The following is a 19,692-nucleotide window of genomic DNA, read 5'->3' as shown; positions in this document are numbered from 1 at the left end:
AAGCCTGTAACGTTTGCACAGATTACTTTCGGTCTGATGGATGCATTTCTGCTGAGGTAAAATTGATCTCATACCAAGTTTTATGAAAGCAAACAGATGCTCATTACTTGTTAAAATTTTGAAGGCCCTGTTTTTATAAGATGCTGCTAGCCAGTTTGTCAAAGAAAAGACAATAACAATATTGTTCTAGCACACTCCTCTTACATTTGTCTTATAATAACAAATATTTATCTCATTGTTCCTGCACTGACAAATCTCATAAAGCATAATTGTGTTAATATAATCGTTCATGTTGTTTTGTATTACACTGTATTATATTTCTAGAATAAGAGTTTCACAGATATTAATATCTGGTCTGTAAATTCCCCTGAAATACCAAGATAATAGGCGATGGTCTCATGAGGTCAGCATCTTGAACCCTTGCCAATACACGAGAAAGGTGGTTTACTTGGATAAGTTAGTGAGTAAGCAAGCAGTGTCTCCCGCCGAGCCAGCACAGAACCTGCTGTTAGCAGCTTCTGTGCTGTTTGCAGCTCGTGCCTTCTGCCTGACGTCCACCACCACGGCTATGATCGTTTGCAAGTGTTCAGAGAGGAGGAGCGCTAGTTATTAGTATTATCATCAGGTTGCCCATGGTTACAGTTTGGTAATAATATCTGGTCTCAAAATTTCCCAGAAATGGCAAACAAATAGGAGTTTTTAAATGTTTTTTACTATTATGGAGCACTGCTGTTTCTTCCCAGGGAGGGGGCATGTGAAACAATCCTTGTCTGTGGTCTTTACAGTATTTTCTGATGAAAGGTCTAACAGATATGTAAAAGATAGTATTAATCCAGCAGTACTTCTGTAAACCCACAAAAAAGATGAGTTGGAACTTTAACTAATGAATTGCTGTGAACTGAGTGCATTTTGCTTCTATTGTGTTCATTAGAGCCGTAAGAAAATACGAAAACTCTATCTCCCTTTACCATTAGTCAGCCAAAAGGCACTTGGGCTATGCCTCGCTGAACTCAATACCCTCTGGGCCACATCCTGGTTACTCCTATTCATTGCTTTTGGAGGGATTAGAGCAGACTGCATCAGTCCTTCATCAGATAAAGCCTTTGCCTGAAATCCTGCTGTTTATTTCAGTTCAAATGCCTGGCCACAGACCTCTAGGGAAGAGTTTAGTTTCCTCAGATGTATGACTACTGAATGCAACTATTGCCCTTGGGAAAACATTTAATATATTTATTGCTCTATTTGGTAAAGTATCAAATGAGCACATCTGATACTCCCTGAGAAAGCTCTTCTCCAAAACTCCCCCCTGCCGGAAAAAAGCCAAACAACAACCACCAACAAAAAAGACAAACTTGTGCAGATTAAAAAATGCTGAGTAACACTACAGACAGGGCACGTTACTGACAGACCTGCTGTGAGTTTAGAACCAGGCTCTACGTTCAGTGCCAAATAAATTTGTGATGCTTTAAGAGAAAAGAATCCTGCAGGGTGATGGTTAAGGAGGGAACAGGACTCTATTCCTCCTTATGTGCATTTTTCAAGGAATACATACCGGCTTTTGAAACTGGCACTGACAGTGCTGCTTTTAGAAAGGAAATTGTTTCTACCTGTGCAGGTGTAACTGAAGACCTAATTTCAGGTAGTTTGTGTGCAGTTCTTATTGAAGATGAACCACAAGAGTGCAAAAAGAGCAAGAGTGATGCTGCAGTTGCAGGCCCTGTACAGAGATGTTCAGTATGGGCCACAAAAAGTTCCCAGCAAACTGAGAGATGTTCCACCACCAGAAACATTTCTGGAACAGGATGGATTGTGGAGTAACAGAAATACAGGGCTAACATTTCGCACCCTGGTATATTCCCTGTTAATACTGAGGTGCCAAGTAGTGGTGAAAAAGGGCAGGGTTGCAGAGACAGCTGTTACCTTTTATTTTAAATAAACCCAGCATGAGGCAACAACTGCTCTGTCCACAAAGGTGGAGTAAGGTCTTCTGCTGTGCTTCACCATAAAGGGATTTCCCAGCAAAATGGAACCTCCAGCTTCCATCTCAGGCACAAACAGCCAGCACAAACTCCCCCTAGCTTCATGGCTCCAGCTGGTGCTGCAGAACGAGGGAAAAGAGAAGTTTTCTTCACAGAGGGTGATGCTTATTGGGGTGACTTGCAGAAAGGAGATAATGCAATTTAATAACTCTAATGCTGGATATACATGAACATAGAGGAGGGCTTGAATGCTGAAATGGTGATGACGTTTTTGACTAACAGGAGGGATTTTCTTTGAAAGAACAAGGATAGAGATTGGAGAAAATCTGCTTTCCTTTCCTCAGACCACAAAAAAATGAAAAACTAAGGGGGATTTGTCCTGTAAATAGTTAAGACTTGTATCATTAAGAGCTGGCATGTCTTTCTGGAAAATAAGAACATCTTTAGAAGAAGGGGATTGTTTTTCTTCAACCACCATTTCCCCCTGCAATGTTGGTACAAGGGCAGATATGGGCATTCTGACATGAGGAACTTTATACCATGTTCAGTCAGGCCCTCTAATATTGGAAATGCCATGCTCCTGCTAGCTCTGCGCCTACACAGTATGGAAGCTGCACCCCGTTAGTACACTGGCACAACTAAAGAAGTACAACTTTGTGCAGCTTTTGCTAATAGCGATCCACTTCATAAAGGCTAAATCGAGATAAGTCAACCACTTTGTCTCCATTAAGCTTTCTGCATTTCTAATGCATCTTGTATTAACAAACATTGTTGATGTGTGGGTGTTTCAAGATGCTCAAAGACTGAGAAAGAGCTCTGTGTAACTTCAGGGAAAAGGGTAAAGAGTTTGGGAATTCAAAACAACTCACTTAGGCAGCAAAGAGACTCTTTCCGAGTGAGCTGCATTGCAAAAGGCTACAGCAAGTAACATGGAATGAAAATGTGAAAAAGAACCACAAAGGAGACGTAAGATGAAGGGCGTGGGGGTTACACACACTGTGGAAGGGATCCCACCAAAGTGCTAGGTGAAGCTAACCACACTCCCAACAGCAACGAGGACCAGTACAAGAAAGAGCAAGTCCTTTTATGCAACTGAAAGAGAAATGAGGTCACTGAGTTCAATGAGTTTATCTTACTCCACCACTGGATGTTTGCACTCGTGCACTGTTTTCACTTTTATCTACATAAGAAAGGTCTACAGTAAGTTACTCTTGGCAACATGCTCACACCACAAATCTTGCCTGAGCATGTGGGAGAAAAAGATTTATTTTCAAAGCCTTCAAGCCATCAAATTCTTACGAAATCCTTTTCTCTTGAAGGAAATTACATTGGCTTGGACCTAACATGTATTATTCAGTTAATCCACCCGTGGAAATAACCACGGTTTAGACTGTACCCTTTCCTAGTAGGATCCTGAAGAAGAGAGAAGATAGCTGACTTGGGGGAAGAGAAGGAGAATGGCCAGAGAGACGAGAGTTTGTTCTCTGAGAAAAAGGGAGACTTAGAATTAGGATTATGTTTTTACATAAGTTCATGATAACATAGTTCTCCAGGGAGAACTTTTGTGATTAATTTTTTCTCTCAGTGGGAAACAAATCAAGTTATACAATGAAATAAAATGTAACGGTCAGCCTGAGGGACACTCAAAATATTTTCTTTTCTGTTCTGTTTTTTCTACTAGTTTGTAACAGGGGATTGGAAATGAGCAGTCATTCTGAACTGAAAAAAACCAGAACACTTTCATTCAGTAAATATCCAACAAAAAATATTTTGATAGTTCTGAAAGTTTTTTCCCTCAACTAATTTTAAAGCTAGAAACATGCTGCAGTCTTTCCCACAAGTAGCTGTGACTTACTTACAGTTATTCAACAAAAAGCAGTTACTGAAAGAGAGCTCCCCAACCAGCTCTGCCATGAAACGAAGCTGAACACCATTGGAAGAAGCTCCATCTCCCTAAGTAATAAAGCGGGAACCCCAACTTTTCATTCCCACAGGCAGCACAGCTGCTATACCGTTTCCATCTATGATGGACAAAGTCAAGGCTGAGAGAGAACAGTGCTGGTGTATGTGCTAAGACATGAATGGAGCATGCCATATTTCAGCTCGTCCTAATAAGGCCTAATTGCAGGAAATTAATAGGAAACCTTTAAAATAGTTACCCACTCTTCTGTTGGGTGTTGTCTTCTATTGTTCTCCATGGATCCCTTTTGGAATGGACTTTCATGAGCTATTGTGGAGCCAGGATTCTCCTGCAGCAACAGGACTGGATTCTCGCTGAGCAACAAAGGGTTCAAACAAAAGCAAACACTAGCTCTCTGTTCCCCTGATTGTTCATATATTTTTCATTAAACCCGTCATCAGATAACATACAGAGTTATTAATGGTTCAGGCGTTAGGAGGGGGGTGGGAGACGTGAATTTGGATGCCATCCGACAGCAGGGAACAGTACATCAACCGCCCATATCACGAATAAGCGTTTGAAGAACAAGACCGTTGCGTGCAGTCAGGGTATTGGGCTTTGTAAAGCACAGCTTGAGAAAGCAAGGTTATACATTTTGCCTTCCGGAAGTAGTTTTGACCTTTGGACTCCAAAGTGGTGGAGGCGATTCTCAGCAGCTCTGCGAAAAGGTTCAGCAGTTTGGCTGCCTGGGACTGAACGTGCTGACCCGAGACAGCTCCTTGCTCACAACGCTGTCTGGTTTTCTTTCTGGAGATCCAAGTCCCCCCCAGACATTGGTCTGCAAGCTGCAGACTCTAACCCAGCTTTCCAAATTCCTTTCCACGCCAGACAGTGTAAAAGCACACCGCCCAGGGCCCTGGACTCTCTGTACCCAGGCACTTTCTTTGGGTCTAACTCTAATGACTTCCAACTGCAGCTCACAGGAGGGCATAGCAGAAAGATGAATCACAGCAAAACACCTGAAAGATATTTTCAAACACCTCTCTGACTCTCACACCGCAGGCTTGTTGCCATCCCCACCTGATGCTGGCACAACAGCGTATCGCTCGGAAATCTCTGTAGCTGAGGCATATTTAGATTTTTGAAAGCTCGCGGGTACCGGAGATGCTGATCGTTCTTCAAGAAGGTCTTGGCAGACCCAAGCAGGAGCTGATCAGAGTCTCAAGGCATCTCTGCCACTGCTGCCAGCCTGCACCGACGCCTCTGCCAACCCTGTCGGTTTTGAGCCCTCACATCCACGCGTGCCCGTCTGCCGCGGGCCCAGCTTTAGGATCGGGGCCTTGTACCCCCTGCAGCCAGGCCGGGGCCAGGCCTCTCCCCTGCGGCTGTGAGACGTTAGGATGGCCTGGTTTGGGGTTTTTGTTTTGTAGCTGTGAGAAGCTAAATAAACTTAAGCATGCGGAGGCAATTATGCAGTGTAAATGCCAGCTATCCCTGTTTCTGTTTAGAAGCTATCAACCAGCCTGTTCAGAAAAATATTTATTTTCTCTTAAAAAGTCCCTCCGCAATGACTTGAACTTGAAGGCCTCTTCCACCTCCGCTTCCAGAAAGGCGGCTGGTCTGGCTGGCGAGGGCTGGGGACAGCTCGGAGGTGTCCTTGGCCCCGGCCTCCGGCTGGGCACTGCCCGCCCGCCCCTCCCCGCTCCGGGGCCGCCCTCCCTCCAGAGGCGCCTCGTACCCCACCGCGCTGCCGCCGGGCCCTACCGCCCGCCCGTGCGCCAATCCATGGCACCTCCTGGCGGCAGCTACTGCCCTTATTGTTTTCTGTCGGCGGAGCGGCGGGGTCGGGCCTCTTCTCCTTTAAACGGGACGTACCAAGCGCTGTGGGGGTGGGTTGGAGTTGGTTTTGTGTGTTCCGTGTTGCCCCCCCCGGCCAGCCTGCCGGGCTGGGGGCGATGGGAAGAGGCAGAAGCCCCGAGCCGCGTGGGACCGCCGCTGCCGGGCGCTTTCCCTCGTCTTTCCTCTTTTTCCCGTGCTGGCAGCTCCTCCTCTGTGGGGAGGGCGAATAGTTCAGTCCTACCGACATGGCCGCCACCATGAAGAAGGCGGTGAGTGCGGAAGGAGGGCATGACGGCGGGCGCTTTGCCTTCCCGGCCTCTCCGCCGTGGGCTCCCCTCAGGAGGGCTCCTCCGCCGCCTCCCGGGGCGGCAGGGCCGGGCCCTCCGGCCGTCGGGGGCCGCCGTCTCTCGGTGCTGGGGCGGTGTGGCCGTGTCGGCTCAGCGCTGCCTCCCGCCCCGCGCTCGGGGTCCGCAGAGGCGCCTCCCTCAGTGCCCGCTGCCCGGCCACGCAGCCCCCGGGCAGCAGCCCTGTGCGGGGCCGGAGCGGGGCGGTTCCTTCCCTAGGCCGATGCCGGTCAGGCCTGCCGAAAATACCCCGGTCTGTGGGTCGCGGCGCTGGCGGGGCTGTCTCGGCCCTGTGGAAGCCGCTTACCGTGCCATCAAACCCGCGGGTGCGCTTACACTGCCCTGACGGAGGCTGTGCTGGCGCAGTTTGCTGTAAGCTGCCGAAAGCTCTTTGGCCGCACAAGGGGCCCGTACGTGGAGGACGCTCGGGCCGAGCCCAGCGGGGGTCCTGCCGCAGCCCCTGCTGCCACACCGCAGGTCGGCGGGAAGAGTCTGCCTGGGGCCGTAAAGCCGCGGTAGCACCATCGCACTCGGCAGCTCACCGGTTCGAGTCAAATGATGTTGCTGGCAGATTATGAAGTTGATAAGAAGTTGGGCCACGAAGCTGATCCGAGGGCTGGAGCACCTCTGCTATGAGGACAGGCTGAGAGAGTTGGGGTTGTTCAGCCTGGAGAAGAGAAGGCTCCGGGGAGATCTAATTGTGGCTTACCAGTACCTGAAGGGCCTACAGGAAAGATGGTCAGGGACTGTTTGTCAGGGAGTGTAGTGACAGGACAAGGGATAATGGGTTTAAGCTGAAGGAGGGTGGATTTAGATTAGATGTTAGAAAGAAATTCGTTACTGTTAGAGTGCTGAGGCCCTGGCACAGGTCACCCAGAGAAGCTGTGGCTGCCCCTGGCTCCCTGGCAGTGTTCAAGGCCAGGTTGGATGGGGCTTTGGGCAACCTGGGCTAGTGGAGGGTGTCCCTGCCCATGGCAGGGGGTGGGACTGGATGGGCTGTGAGTTCCCTCCAACCCAAACCATTCTGTGATTACCCTCTGTACCCCGCAGTGATCTTTAAGCAGAGGTGTCTATTTGAGATGTCAGTGCTGCCAAGGAAATGACTGGCATTAGGATGCCATGGATAGCTGGTGTTTTATTTGGGTGTTACCAGGGCCTCCGCCCAGCTACACATGGATATTGATCTCCTTGAGGAGGTGTTTTAAGGAATCAAGTGTATAAGCAGAATGTAGTGGCTGTAAGACTATTTCAGAAGCTTTGTAGGAATAATCTTGTAGTGAGATTCAAGTTAATGTAAAAAATGAAGTTTTAATTTTGACCTCTCCTCCTCGCAGGCTGCAGAAGATGTCAATGTTACTTTTGAAGATCAACAGAAAATTAACAAATTTGCAAGAAATACTAGCAGGATCACAGAGCTGAAAGAAGAAATAGAAGTGAAAAAGGTATATGTGCTTCAAATATCACTTCTTCTTCATTGCTCTTAGTTAATTTTCAGCTGTAGCACAGAAAATAGGGACTGTGGATTATTGTAAGTAATGCTTCGTTTCTAATATGGGATTTCTGATACTTTGAAAATAGCCAGAGAACATTAAAGTGGAAAAAAGTCATGAAAAATAAAGGTCGCTAGTATATTTCTGCATGCAGTTCTTGGAACTCCTTAGTTCTCATATATAAAGCATTGTCTATATATAATGGCTGTTGGTAGTGTTCTTAAAATTTCCTGTCTGAGACTGTTCATATTTATTTTGTCTTGAACCTGTAAGGCAGTTGTTTGTTATGTTATTCTTTTGATGTGTTGACAGAGATTGTCATTATGAGTGCGGAAGTTTTCTTTTGCTAGGCTGAAGACGATAGGTCACTAATTTTCTTTTTCAGTATTCATTCACTTTCCTTCAACATCAGTAATAGCATTTCCAAAGAAGTTTTACCAAGTTCTTAAAAAAGAAAATATGCCAGTACTGTCACAAAATGTTTTCTATAATTACTTTGCCTAATATGTATATTGTAAAAACGTTACCTTTTTATACTGATGTTTCATTAATGACTTAAGGTGCTGGAACTTTAAGCAGTCCTGCTTTTGTAATAAAGTAATTAACATTTGCCATCTTATTTACTAATTTTTTCTGTTCTCTAGCTAAATTAAAAAATTCCTGTGTAAGAGCATATCAGAAAGTAGTGAAATTTAAACCTACTGTATTTTCCTTGTCTAGGAGTTATCCTGTTAATGACAGATAATGAATATTGACTAGAAATTTCTTCTAGTACAGCTCCATTGCATTTAATACTTATGCTGAATTATAGCACTGGAACTGTTCTATTAGACATGCTGATAGTATGCTGGCAGGTAGGAGTTTTGCCCAAAATGTGGACTCACTGAGTTCATTACTCAACTGATAGCACGATAATGTATCCATTGAAATAATTTACCTAGTACAAAGTTACCACTTTTCTTATGTCTTGGTAAACAGAAACAACTTCAGAATTTGGAAGATGCTTGCGATGACATCATGATGCTTGATGATGGTGATTCACTTCTGATACCCTACCAAATTGGAGATGTCTTCATTAGTCATTCCCAAGAAGAGACGCAGGAAATGCTGGAGGAGGCAAAGGTTTGTCTGGGCAAAAGGGAGCTCCTTTACAGTACTGGTTGCTAGAATGTGGTGAGCGTTGGAATAGGATGATCTGTTCATCCTTTGCACCTCTTACTTTCTAAAGTTCATGTTTGATTTGTGATTTGAGGAGGGGGATGTGCGTGCGTGGTAAGGCGTAACTGGGTTGTCAGTATACAGTCACACTCACCTTTGGCCCTGTAATAAGTCTTACAGTCTGACTTGGCAAAAAGTTGGCAAAGTGGTACCTCTTTATGTTTATATGTTGCTGACAAACATGGCTCAGTTTGTTTTACATCACTAGTTGATTATTTTTTTCTTTTTCAGAAAAGTTTACAAGAAGAAATTGAAGCGTTAGAATCCCGAGTGGAATCAATTCAGAGGGTGTTATCTGACCTGAAAGTTCAGCTCTATGCAAAGTTTGGAAATAACATAAATCTTGAGGCTGAGGACAGTTAAAGGTGTTCAAAATATACCATACACCTTTTCCTTGTTTTATTAAATGTTTTGATAACATTGTTCCAATTACATTTAAAAAAAATCCACCACTTTAGTTTCTTTTTTTTTTTACTTTCCTGTCTTGGGTTCCATTTATTTAATGAGAGCTTTCTTATTTTGGTTATTGCAGTTATTTATTTGTTCAGGAAAGCATTAGCTTCATATTGTTGGTAAAGCATCAAGTTTGGAATATTTGCATTGTTTATTAAAGTAATAAAGTCAGGCATGTATTGTAGTTTCCTTGGCCTTGTTTTCCACTCATGAAAATACTTAAGTATAAAAACCAACAGAAACGAATTTTTTATTTGCTCTGTAATGGCCGTTTGGTAAGTTTCTCTGTAATACATAGGGTATGATTCAGCTGTAGTGCTATTTAGCTGTTTTTAGCAGCCATCCTGGAAATACTAAATCTATCCTTTGTCTTTCAGTCTTAGCTCAGATAGCATAAACACTGTTAGCTCAGTGCACAACGTGGCAACAAGTTGACAGGGGAGAAAGGAGGGCTCTTTAAAGCTTGCACTGGTATTGAAGAAAAACTTTTGGAGCCACACTCGTGCTCAGTCATTGACTACTTTCTATTTGAGAATCACAAAAGCTGCTGTATGTCAGAATGGTGAGTCTTAACTTCTAATTTTCCTGAACAATCACTTTCTAAATCCACATTTATATACCAAATTAATGTCAGAATTGTTCATAGATGATGTTGCTGTGTCAGCATCAATCCCTAGAACTATGCCTCCATCACTATGTGGAGTTGAATGTAATTTTCAAATGTCTTGGTTTGCTGACTTCTTACATCGTTAAAAAAATCATGTTCTGTCTCACTGTAATTCTGCTTTTGGACTTTTGCCTTTTGCTTTGATTAATGTATTGTACCATGGAAATACCTGCTCATTATGACTTTGTCTTTCAGAATTAAATCTTAGCATACTTAAATCATCTTTTTAAGCTATTTTCCAAAACAATGTGGACAGAAAATTCAGTTGGCCAAATATTTACCTGCAGTCATTGTTCTTAATACAGATAATCAGAGTATGAGATGAGTATATTTTTATAAAGTGATGAATACCTACCTATCATGTGTCAATTGTGTAGCATCTCTTCTTCACGCAGCGTGAACGTGGACAAAAAAACCTACTTGGTTTCTCTGTTATTGAAGTAGTTTTAACAGGGTAGTGATTGAACTTGATCTTCAGTACACCTGAGCAAGATCTCACCAGTGCATTGTTATTTATTAATCACAGCATTGTAACTTACATAGTTGTTTACGTAAGTTTATTAATGTATATAAGGCTTAGCATAGCCATTAGAGAAGACTGTCTTCAACAGCGAAGGTCTAATACCTCAACACAAGCACTTGTATTACTTACAACGTATGTCAACTGATGGCTGTAAGTCTTAAAAGCTGCGCTAATTTTCTGTCTAGCCCTGGCGTTTCTCTTGGGTAGAATTCCGATTATTTGAATGCTTCTGCTGCTGGACGTGTGTACAAATACCCTGGCTATAACTGTACAGGTTTTTAACTTTGTTTTCTGACTGGTTACAGTTTTAATTCAAGCCTATGCCTCAGGAAAGAGTTTGAGTTTTTCCTTACTTCGAGTGAATACTTCAGCTACTCTTAGGTAAAACGTGGATACAGTAGCCATGGCAACTCTGCTGCTCTACCTGTCAGCCAGTGCTTGTAGCAAATCAAGTGTGTTGGGCCTTCAAGGAGATGTAGGTGTTCCTCTACGTAATTTCTGAACTCCTCATACAGTTTTGTGTTAGGTGTTTGGCACCAAACTACCTAGAGCAGTTCTGGGTTGACCAACTACTGTTATTTTAGGCACTAAAGGGAGAAGAAGGTGGCCAGCTATTTGAGAACAGCTGATACAAGTATTGTGGACTTAGGTGACTCTGCCTTCTCCTGCTTTATTAGATATAGCTCTTGGTCCAAAACTGCCTTTCAGGACAGCACAGTTCGGAAGCTAAGTAATGCAAGGTTATGTCTTAGGAGTTGCTGGTATATTGAGTTTTTTTCTAAACAGCTAAACTATTTATTTGGTATGTTAAAGTAAACCATCCAACGCATTCATCTTTATATAACCCAAAGAAAATGGAAGAGACATTTTCCAGGTGAAAACGGAGCTAGTCATGGAGTTTGACCCATGATGAGAAGCATCCAGCAGATGGCATTGGAGAACTGGGAAACCCATGTTACCACAAGCCTGTCCTGGGCTGTGAGTGCCAGTTGCTGGTTTTAGTAAAGTGAAACTTTGGCTGCAATGATCACATTCTCATAAATGTGTTGGTAACACTTTAAAAATCACTCCTGAGCGACTGCTGTGCCCGCTCTGCTGTTCTGAGCATATTCATGGCTCTGCAGACTGCAGATATTTAAAATGATTGTGATTTCCAGATAGGCCACAGTATCGCTGTGTCTTCATTACAGAAAAGAAAAAGTCAGCTGGTAAGGTTTCACTGTGATTCCAGGGGCAGCTGTAAAGCTGGTGAGGGCTGTAGTTCAGTAAAGGACGCAAAGTGAGAAAGGTGGCAAGGCATGGAGAGCTTGCATTTTCCCTGCTGTTCTTCGGTATCCTGGAAGTGGAATTGTCCATATATGCAGCCCTGGTGTTCAGGGGAAAAACAACTGTTAGAATGTTCTTGTGAATGCCAAAGGTATTTCCTCTCTGCTGCTGAATTTCAGTCCCTTGGGGTTTGTTTTGTGACCACACCCCCTTATTTCTTTTTTCTATTTATCATGGTGTTGGTATGTTTTGGGCCATTTCACTAGGCCTTTCTGCACTACTAGAGTTCAGGCTTTTATGTGTATGAAGTGTCTTTCCTGTTTGCTTAGACCTTACTACAAATTGTATGTCCATGCAGCCTTGAAAATCTAGGTGCCTTTTTGTGTATGTAATGTCCAGTTTCCTTGTATGGTTTAGACAACTGTGTTTGCAAGTCAGGCAAGTAATCATCTAAGAAACTTTTGCAGATTAGTCTCTGGATTTTTGTAGTTAGCAAAACATGCTGTCCCAGGCTATCATTTGATATTTTTATATGCATAAAATAGAACATGCAGGAAACTCTTTGGTCTTGTCATTGTAGAAGTTAATTTGCAGATTGTCCATCAGTTGCTTGAAATATTTGACAGAGTCCTGGTTTTTCCTTTTAATAACTTTTCTCCTCCCTTGTGAACACATGCCATTATTTTTCAGTTGGCATTAATTCTGTTTAGTGCCCTATCTTCCAAGTACTTTTTATTTTTGATAGATTGGAAATTTCTGTTGTCTCTAACGTTTGCCTTACAGTTACCTTGTTCAGATAATACAAATACTAGCATCTGTTCAGTTCATGTTTGTGGCCAAGATCCTTCATGAAGGCAGGCCTCTTAACTCTGCATCTTTTCTTCTACCTACTTCTCCCCTCCCCAGCACCTCCACTGCAGTAGGGAGTAAATCTGGTAGGCTTACTGAAGCAAGGTAGGAGTACACAAATACATATAGACTGTTTAAGCAGATGGGACTGTGTTGGTACACTATGCAGTTTGCAGAAAATGCTGCTACAGTGCATATGCGGGCAAATACAAACATTAAGAATTACTATTTTTTAAAAAAGGAGCAAAATGGACTTCACTGTAGAAGAGTTTTGGCCATGATTACGTGTTTTATTATAGTTGTGATCTTTGATTTCACAAAAGTGGTAGCAAAATCAACTGTAGAATTTATTTTACAAGTTAATTCGTCCTACAACATTTGATGGAGCTACAGTTGAGGATGTTTTTGCTTCTGTTCTCTTCACCGTCCAACTTTGGACAGTAGTGATATGGAGTAGCTGTATGACTGCTTGTGGATGTCACTGTGAGATCACTGTTGCAGGGCTTTTGCAGTTACTCTCTCCCAGATTATCCTCCTTGCAGCTCGTTCCTATGTAATGTAGCAAGCAAGGAGATAGTGATAGTTATTAGTAGCCAAGGAGTGGATTGTAGCACTCGTGTTTACCTGTATGGTCGTGTCTCTGGCACTTCATTATTGCAGGTGCAAAGTACTGTGGAATGAAGAATTGGAGATAAGACTCTATAGGCAAGTGTGGGTTGGTTGTGGGGTTTTTTTGTTTTCTTTTTGTTTAAGTTCTTGCAGAAAAAGTAACTAGAGGGCACAAAGTATGAGTTCATAGTCAGCTTTGACAGCTACTGTATCCAGTGCAGACTTTAACAAAGTTCAAACCGCTGGTATATCACCTATATGATACTCTTACTTTCTACTGTGGTAGCCACGTTTATCTCATAGGAGACCTGGAACTGTCACACTACTTTTAATGCTCACCAACCAGGATTCTGCATTTTAGCCACGTGTACTGTAAGAGACACTTAGCTGGTGCTTTGCATTTTTTACATCTAGCCTGGGCTTTGTGTGCTTTCACTTTTCCAGACAACAGGCTGCTAAGTGGCTGTATGTGTTTATAATGCTGTTTGGTGACACCAGCACAAGAATTTCACATCAGGCTGACTTTTATTTATTGTCACTGGCTAAACTTCTTGACACATAATTTTATTGCCATTATGTTTGATATGACAAACATCTAATAAAATAAAATTGCATTTCATCTTATATCAAAACAAAGATTTATTTAATATCATCATGAAGTTTCAACTGATGCCTGTTGCTATGACAACATGCAGTAACTTTGTGGTTAGCATAGGAATTATTGCAAGAATTTCCTGAGTTTCATGTCAAATATGAATGGCTTGTGAAGCTTTCCTTATACTAAACAGGACGTATGGGAGAAAGATCACAGGCTCCTTCCCTCTGCTCCTTAAATGCTGGTTTCAGTTCCCTCTTATTTCAAAGGTGAAGTTCTTGATGACAAAATTGATACAGAAGTTAGGAAAATTTTCAGAATAATTTGTCTGTAACCTGCTATTTTCATTTGTCCTTTGTACTGCAATAGAGAATACAAAGTTTGCTGCTTATTCCACAGAAGATTTGATGCATTGATAATGATCTCTGGATCAGGTTGGCCGTAGTTCACATACTTCTTAGCATGCTGAAAAATATGCATTTAAGCTCTTACTTTTTTCTGCTTACATGGGGATCTGTAGCTTCCTGTTGAAATGTTTATGTTTCAATTAATAGAGGTATATAGATGCTAAGATAATGGACACTATTCACAAATTGGAAAAACTAATCATACAATTAATGTAAAATGAAAAAATGATTACTTCAGAGCCAAAAGAAACCAATTCCCCCTAGCTGTAATGAACTCTGAAAGGATCAAATAAGAGATATTATCCATAAATGTAACTTTTCTGAAAGTTCACAACTATTTCCAGTGACTACCTCTTGATTAATGTGTACATCCAAGTGTATTCTGTTTTTCAGATAAGGCCACAAAATAAGTTGTTAGGAATTGATGTACCACTTACACCTAGATGAAGTATATGAACCAAATTGTGTCACATTCTATTCTGTTAATCAGCATAATGAAAGGAGAAAGTTCTAGTTAGCTTTGAAAATGCTGCTGTCTCAGTCTTTTGGTTGTGAAATAGAACTGAATTAATAAGCTCTAGTAGTCTGCATGATTAGACAGGAACAATTTATTTAAGGCACAAAGCAAACACGGAAATTTGCAACAGCTCAAAAAAAAAAAAAAAGAATTATTTCCATTTCACAGCTATTATGGTTCATTTGGAAGCCTAAGTAAGAAAGATCTAAGAACCAACTTACAGCTTGCTATGAAAAGGTGACACCAGCCATGTTTGAAATGTCTATACTGTATTTTCCAGACAACAGAAATGCAGTAGGGTTTTCTGTTCGCAGTGCACTAATGAGTTCCGTTCTAGCTCTTTCTAAAGGGCTTCTGAGCTCACATGGAAAACCAAACAATGCTTTGGAAAAACACCTAAGCTTCACTTTATGTATACTTGTGCAGATTTCCTGAATTCATTGCTGTTGCATTTGTACAAAATCACTGTGTGTGGAATTAGGGGTGGAAATAGAAAAGTTTTGGTTTTGTTTCCTGTGGTGTCTTTTGAGATTTTGTATTGGTTAGTACCTTCATTAAAAGCCATTGAATTTCATGGTGGTGGGAGAAAGCTGTGGCATTCCTTCTAAATTCTTTCTTTTATCTGGATATGGAATTTTATGGAGTTTATAGGGAATCTTATGATTGTAGTTGGGAACAAGAAGAGATGATGCGTTTGGACATCCAAGCCTTTTCTGTGTTTGAGACAGCTTTGCTGATGATCTTTGCCATTACAGAAACAGCAGTGTGGAGCAGGAACATCCTCAACAATCTGCCCACTTTTCCCCGTGGTTAAGATTGCCATTTTGTTGAAGAATTAGAGTTGAGCCTTGTCTGAAACTGTTATTGAGTGCCCCAGATGCATTAGGCTAGAGGAAGTGAATTAAACACAAACTTTACCACTGTCTTATAATGTGGTGGATGTAAGACCACGCATGCAAAGATCTCTGCCTTAGTAGAAGCAAATATCCTCAACTCCAAGTCTGCAAAAGTTGGATGTGATTTGCATTCAACAAATAGTTTACATTTTTCCTAGATGCAGTATTAAAATTGACCCAAAATTGACCCAGGCCTGTGAGAAATACTGATTTAGAACAAAAAGCAGTGATAGGTCTTATCTCTTAAGAGACCAGGCAAAAGCAGAAATTGAAAAAAGGTGACTGGCATATGTATACTTTTTTTAAGGTCTCTGCAATGTAATTTTCAAGATTTTATTATTATTTTTCACAAATGGAAAATCTGAAAAGCTACGTGTCATTACTCATCATATTTTCTTTCTTCCCTGTGGCTTAAAAAGGGGTACAATCAGTAGGCAAGGCAGCGTTACAGTGGGAAGAAAGGACACTGCCATTTGATAAAGAATAATGAGATGAAAAATACAGTAAAGCCTACAACTGTTCCTTCCTTGATTATTGATATTGAGCTTTATTAGAGCATTTAAAAGCTTGGAGGGGATTATAGTCATAGTACTGGCTACCATGGTAATGCCACTTCAAATGATAAACCCCTTAGAGTGACACTGGTATTTCAGAGGATATCACAAGTAATTATTCAGGTGAAGAAGCAAATTTTTAGTAGCTCTTCGGAATTTATTTTGTTATCCTCCCCCACCCCCTTTTCTCCTGCCTTTTAAAAAGGCCTAATCTTACTTCATCTCTGTTCTCTGTGAAGCAGGTATTTGGAATGCTTATCTCTGCTTTCCAAAGCAGTGTACAGTACAGTGATCGCAGCTAAAACACACCTGTCCCTTGTGCCTGCAAACTGTTAACACAGAAAAGAGTGATTGTTTCTTAGTCCCTAAGGAGAGGAAGATTCTTTTCCTTTAACTGTTGTAGCAGTATGAGCAGAACAGAGCCAGACAGCTGTGACGTCTGGTCTGTTGTAGCTAAAGACACAAAGTGCATGTCGTTGTTCTGGTTTCAACTACCCATTTGTCTGGACTGAGAAAAGCTGGATTTTGAGCATGAAAGTGTATTTGGAAGGGCTGGAGGTTTGGATGCCTGTTTTTTAGCCAGAGCCTGCTAGGTACAGCAGTCGTTAAAAGAGGAAGCAGGGTAAAGACATGCTGACGTTTATACCACAATCCTTTGGGGTTTGCTTTTCAGAGGAGGTTCAAGTTGTGTTATAGTGTATCTGAACTAGTTCATAAAAGTTGAAGACAGACAAGTAGGCAGGCAGAGTGTATCCTTTTGAGTACAGTGCCATTTATAAACTGAGAGAAGTTTAAGCTCCATAATTCTGCTGGCCTTCCATTATTCTCCGATAATAATAAAAAGCCTATTTTCTGCATAAAGATCCAATCAGTGCTAGAAGTGTCACTAAAACAAAATAGTTATACTCTGTGTCCCAGGGACATCACAGCAGCTGTCCAAGTATTTTGTGAAGCTGCATACTAACATTCTCCAAATCAAGAATTAGTAATGAAAATGTAATTTTTTAGGCCAGAATTGCAATTAAGAAAAAAGAATCTAAATCAATTTGAGGTATCTATTTTACAGTATTTTCATCTGCTGACTTAGAATAGAAATCTGTGCATTTAAGTGGAAGGGATAAATCTTATCGGAGGGACTTTCTGCTATCAAACACAGTCTGCTTGCACATTGTGTAAGTGTGGGGCTCAGAATTTACTGTTGTACAGAATTTGGAAAATTAAATTATGGAAATGAAAATCCTCATGGAAGGACTAATAATGCCTCCATTACCAATGCAGTGAAGCCAAGACTTGAAACACAAATGAGATCTCGAGCTCCTAGAAACCTGTCTTTATCAGAGGATGAAGTCCAGCCATTTAACCAAGAGCAGGAGCGGGTGTATTCTGAAACTTCAGAGTTTTGTGTGACAGGTACTGACATGGCTTTCTGGACAGTTTACCCACAGAGGATTCAAATATGTTACATAGATTCTTCTTGACACATAAAGTAGTTGTGATATATTCACGTTAGTCATTTCAATGGAGACTACACAGGGTGACAGAAAACTTCAGCTTGCCTCTTCAGTTATGGTAAACACAGAATTATGTGCTGTTTTAATAATGTGTCTCCTTACAATTGATACAGATGAAGAAAAGCAGCCCCATGCAAAGAATTATTAGAACCGAATAATAATTCATGATGGACAGTGTATTCAAATACATTGTTTCCCATTCTGTTTGCAAATTGGCCACAAACAGTGACTGTTATTTGATCAATTATTCAAGAAATTCACTAAATAATTCTTGGTCTCCAATGCTGTCATATCAGGTTTATTAAAATTCCAAGAGATTTGTAAAGCAACCTGTTTAATTGGACACATCTCATGCTATGGATCTTGTTTGAATGATAGCAACCATGAAGTTGATCAGACTCAGCGTTTTAGTTAAATGACTTGGCTTTTTCATCTGACGCTTGATTTTTGCCTAGGCAGTTCTGTGTATTTGCTTTGAATTTGTTTCTTTTCTAATAGCTACCAGTATTCTTGAGAATAAACTCATTCACAGTGGGAACCTCCTGAGGAGCACCACCAAGGTCTCTGAGAGAAGAGTATTACAAACAGAAGAATTAAGACAAATTCACAGTGAGAATGTAGAGTATACTTAATATCAACAGTGTCGTCCAACTCTTACCATTAACTTCATGTTTTCAGGCATAAGCCAACCATTAACACGGGAAAGAGAAAATTTCTCTCCAGATAGATAATTTCAAAGTCATTAACTGAAGATTTTCTTAATATTCCACATAAAAATCACAAAAATAACACCTCTGATTGAGGAAGTCAGGGCAACAGATCTCCACAGTGAGGGGCTACACAAAGGAAATGCTGCCATATGTTGGTTCTGTTTCACGCTCACCTTAGTTTTGGCCACAGTGGATCACTCTTGAAGGAACGACATGGACTAGAAGGATTTTTAAGCTAAGCTGGTGTGGCCTTTTTGATGTTATCATGTGCACGGGGCGTTTCAGGACAGCATTCTCACTCGCTACAACTGTTCATTTCGATTGGATGCTGTGAGAATATAAAAAAAATAAAGCTTAATTATCTTTTTTTTTAAACATTTAACCAAAATTGGTATGCTCTTGAAATTTAATTAATTTTTATTATTTTAATGAAGTTTCTGTTCAGTTCTTTTTTTCCTCCTCAGGTTAGCTAGATGTAGTTACGTATCTTTCTCAGCTACTGCGAGGGTGAATTAGTCAGTGTTTTCAGAGCTTCGCAAAGCATCATGTAGGTGTCAAGATTTTAAATAATCTCTCAGCATTTATCACTATATTTAATAGGCTTTCAATTAGAATGCCAATTAAAACTGATTTGTTTTAAAGAAACAGACGTATTTTTAATTACAGCAGGCACATTCAGCCTTGTATTTAATTGCAGCAAGATTGCTGAAAGGCTCTCTTTATTCCTAGATGCACAAGGACAAAGCTTTTACTCAGTTCCCTGCAATTAGGATGAAGTAGGAACATTATCTCAGCAGGTGCAGAGCAGCTCAGAAGGGAAGAGCTGAGGAATGGATTTTGTGGCCCTGCTGGCTGAATGGCCAGGTTTTGGGGCAGATCTCTCAGATTCTGGTCCCGCAAAGCCCTGAAGAGTATGTGTGACCCTAGCCTGTAAGCAATCTCACTGAAAACAATAGGACTATACAGATATTTCAGAAGTTTGATAACAGCAAAATGCTTCCTAATATGCAGTATCCACAAACCACAGCTGATCTTCAGTGTTACTTCCTTTCCATTGTGCTCTCAGATCTCAAGTTCTGTCTATTTTCTTTTACCTGGGAAAATGCTGGTATTAAAAGGTGGTCTGATTTATGGTTTAGAGTTTTTTGTCCATTTCTAAAGCAGCACATCGTGTCTTAACATGTCATCTATCAACACTGTAAATCTTGTGCTTCTAGATATTCTGATGTCAAGGCGAACTGCAGTCTTTGAAGTTTTAACGCAATAATCCCCTTACCAGCCAAAGGAAAGGTTTTCAAGATATCAATTTCCTTCAGTTTTTCAGTGTGTTATGACTATGCACGAAAGCTGTGAGTGCTTCACTAA

General features: G+C 41.4%; 1 protein-coding gene and 1 long non-coding RNA gene across 3 annotated transcripts in view; one reads left to right on the top strand and one right to left on the bottom strand.

Moving 5' to 3' along the window:
- Positions 1-5,838: 5,838 nt before the first annotated feature.
- Positions 5,839-13,759, top strand: PFDN4 (prefoldin subunit 4). The gene is made up of 4 exons (XM_054845559.1): positions 5,839-5,987; positions 7,397-7,504; positions 8,531-8,674; positions 9,002-13,759. The coding sequence occupies exons 1-4, from the start codon at positions 5,964-5,966 to the stop codon at positions 9,131-9,133; spliced, it is 408 nt and encodes a 135-aa protein (XP_054701534.1). The 5' UTR covers positions 5,839-5,963; the 3' UTR covers positions 9,134-13,759.
- Positions 12,961-19,692, bottom strand: part of LOC129214232 (uncharacterized) — a 24,430-nt gene continuing 17,698 nt past the window's right edge. Inside the window, exons 3-4 of one of the 2 annotated variants that reach the window (XR_008579633.1) lie at positions 18,501-18,655; positions 12,961-13,077 (exon numbers count right to left, since the gene is read on the bottom strand). This is a non-coding gene — a long non-coding RNA (uncharacterized LOC129214232). Of the gene's footprint in view, positions 13,078-18,175; positions 18,656-19,692 lie in introns of those variants that run through there. The other variant, XR_008579632.1, reaches the window with a different exon arrangement.

This window comes from Grus americana, chromosome 17 (assembly GCF_028858705.1).
Source record: "Grus americana isolate bGruAme1 chromosome 17, bGruAme1.mat, whole genome shotgun sequence".
Taxonomy (NCBI): Eukaryota; Metazoa; Chordata; class Aves; order Gruiformes; family Gruidae; genus Grus; species Grus americana.
Note: the sequence above shows the minus strand (reverse complement) of the source record. Positions and strands in the feature narration are given on the sequence as shown.

Coding starts and splice junctions, on each gene's coding strand:
- PFDN4 (XM_054845559.1), top strand. CDS start 5,964: ATGGCCGCCACCATGAAGAAGGCG. Junction 5,988..7,396: donor CCGCCACCATGAAGAAGGCG/GTGAGTGCGGAA, acceptor TCCTCCTCGCAG/GCTGCAGAAGATGTCAATGT. Junction 7,505..8,530: donor AAGAAATAGAAGTGAAAAAG/GTATATGTGCTT, acceptor CTTGGTAAACAG/AAACAACTTCAGAATTTGGA.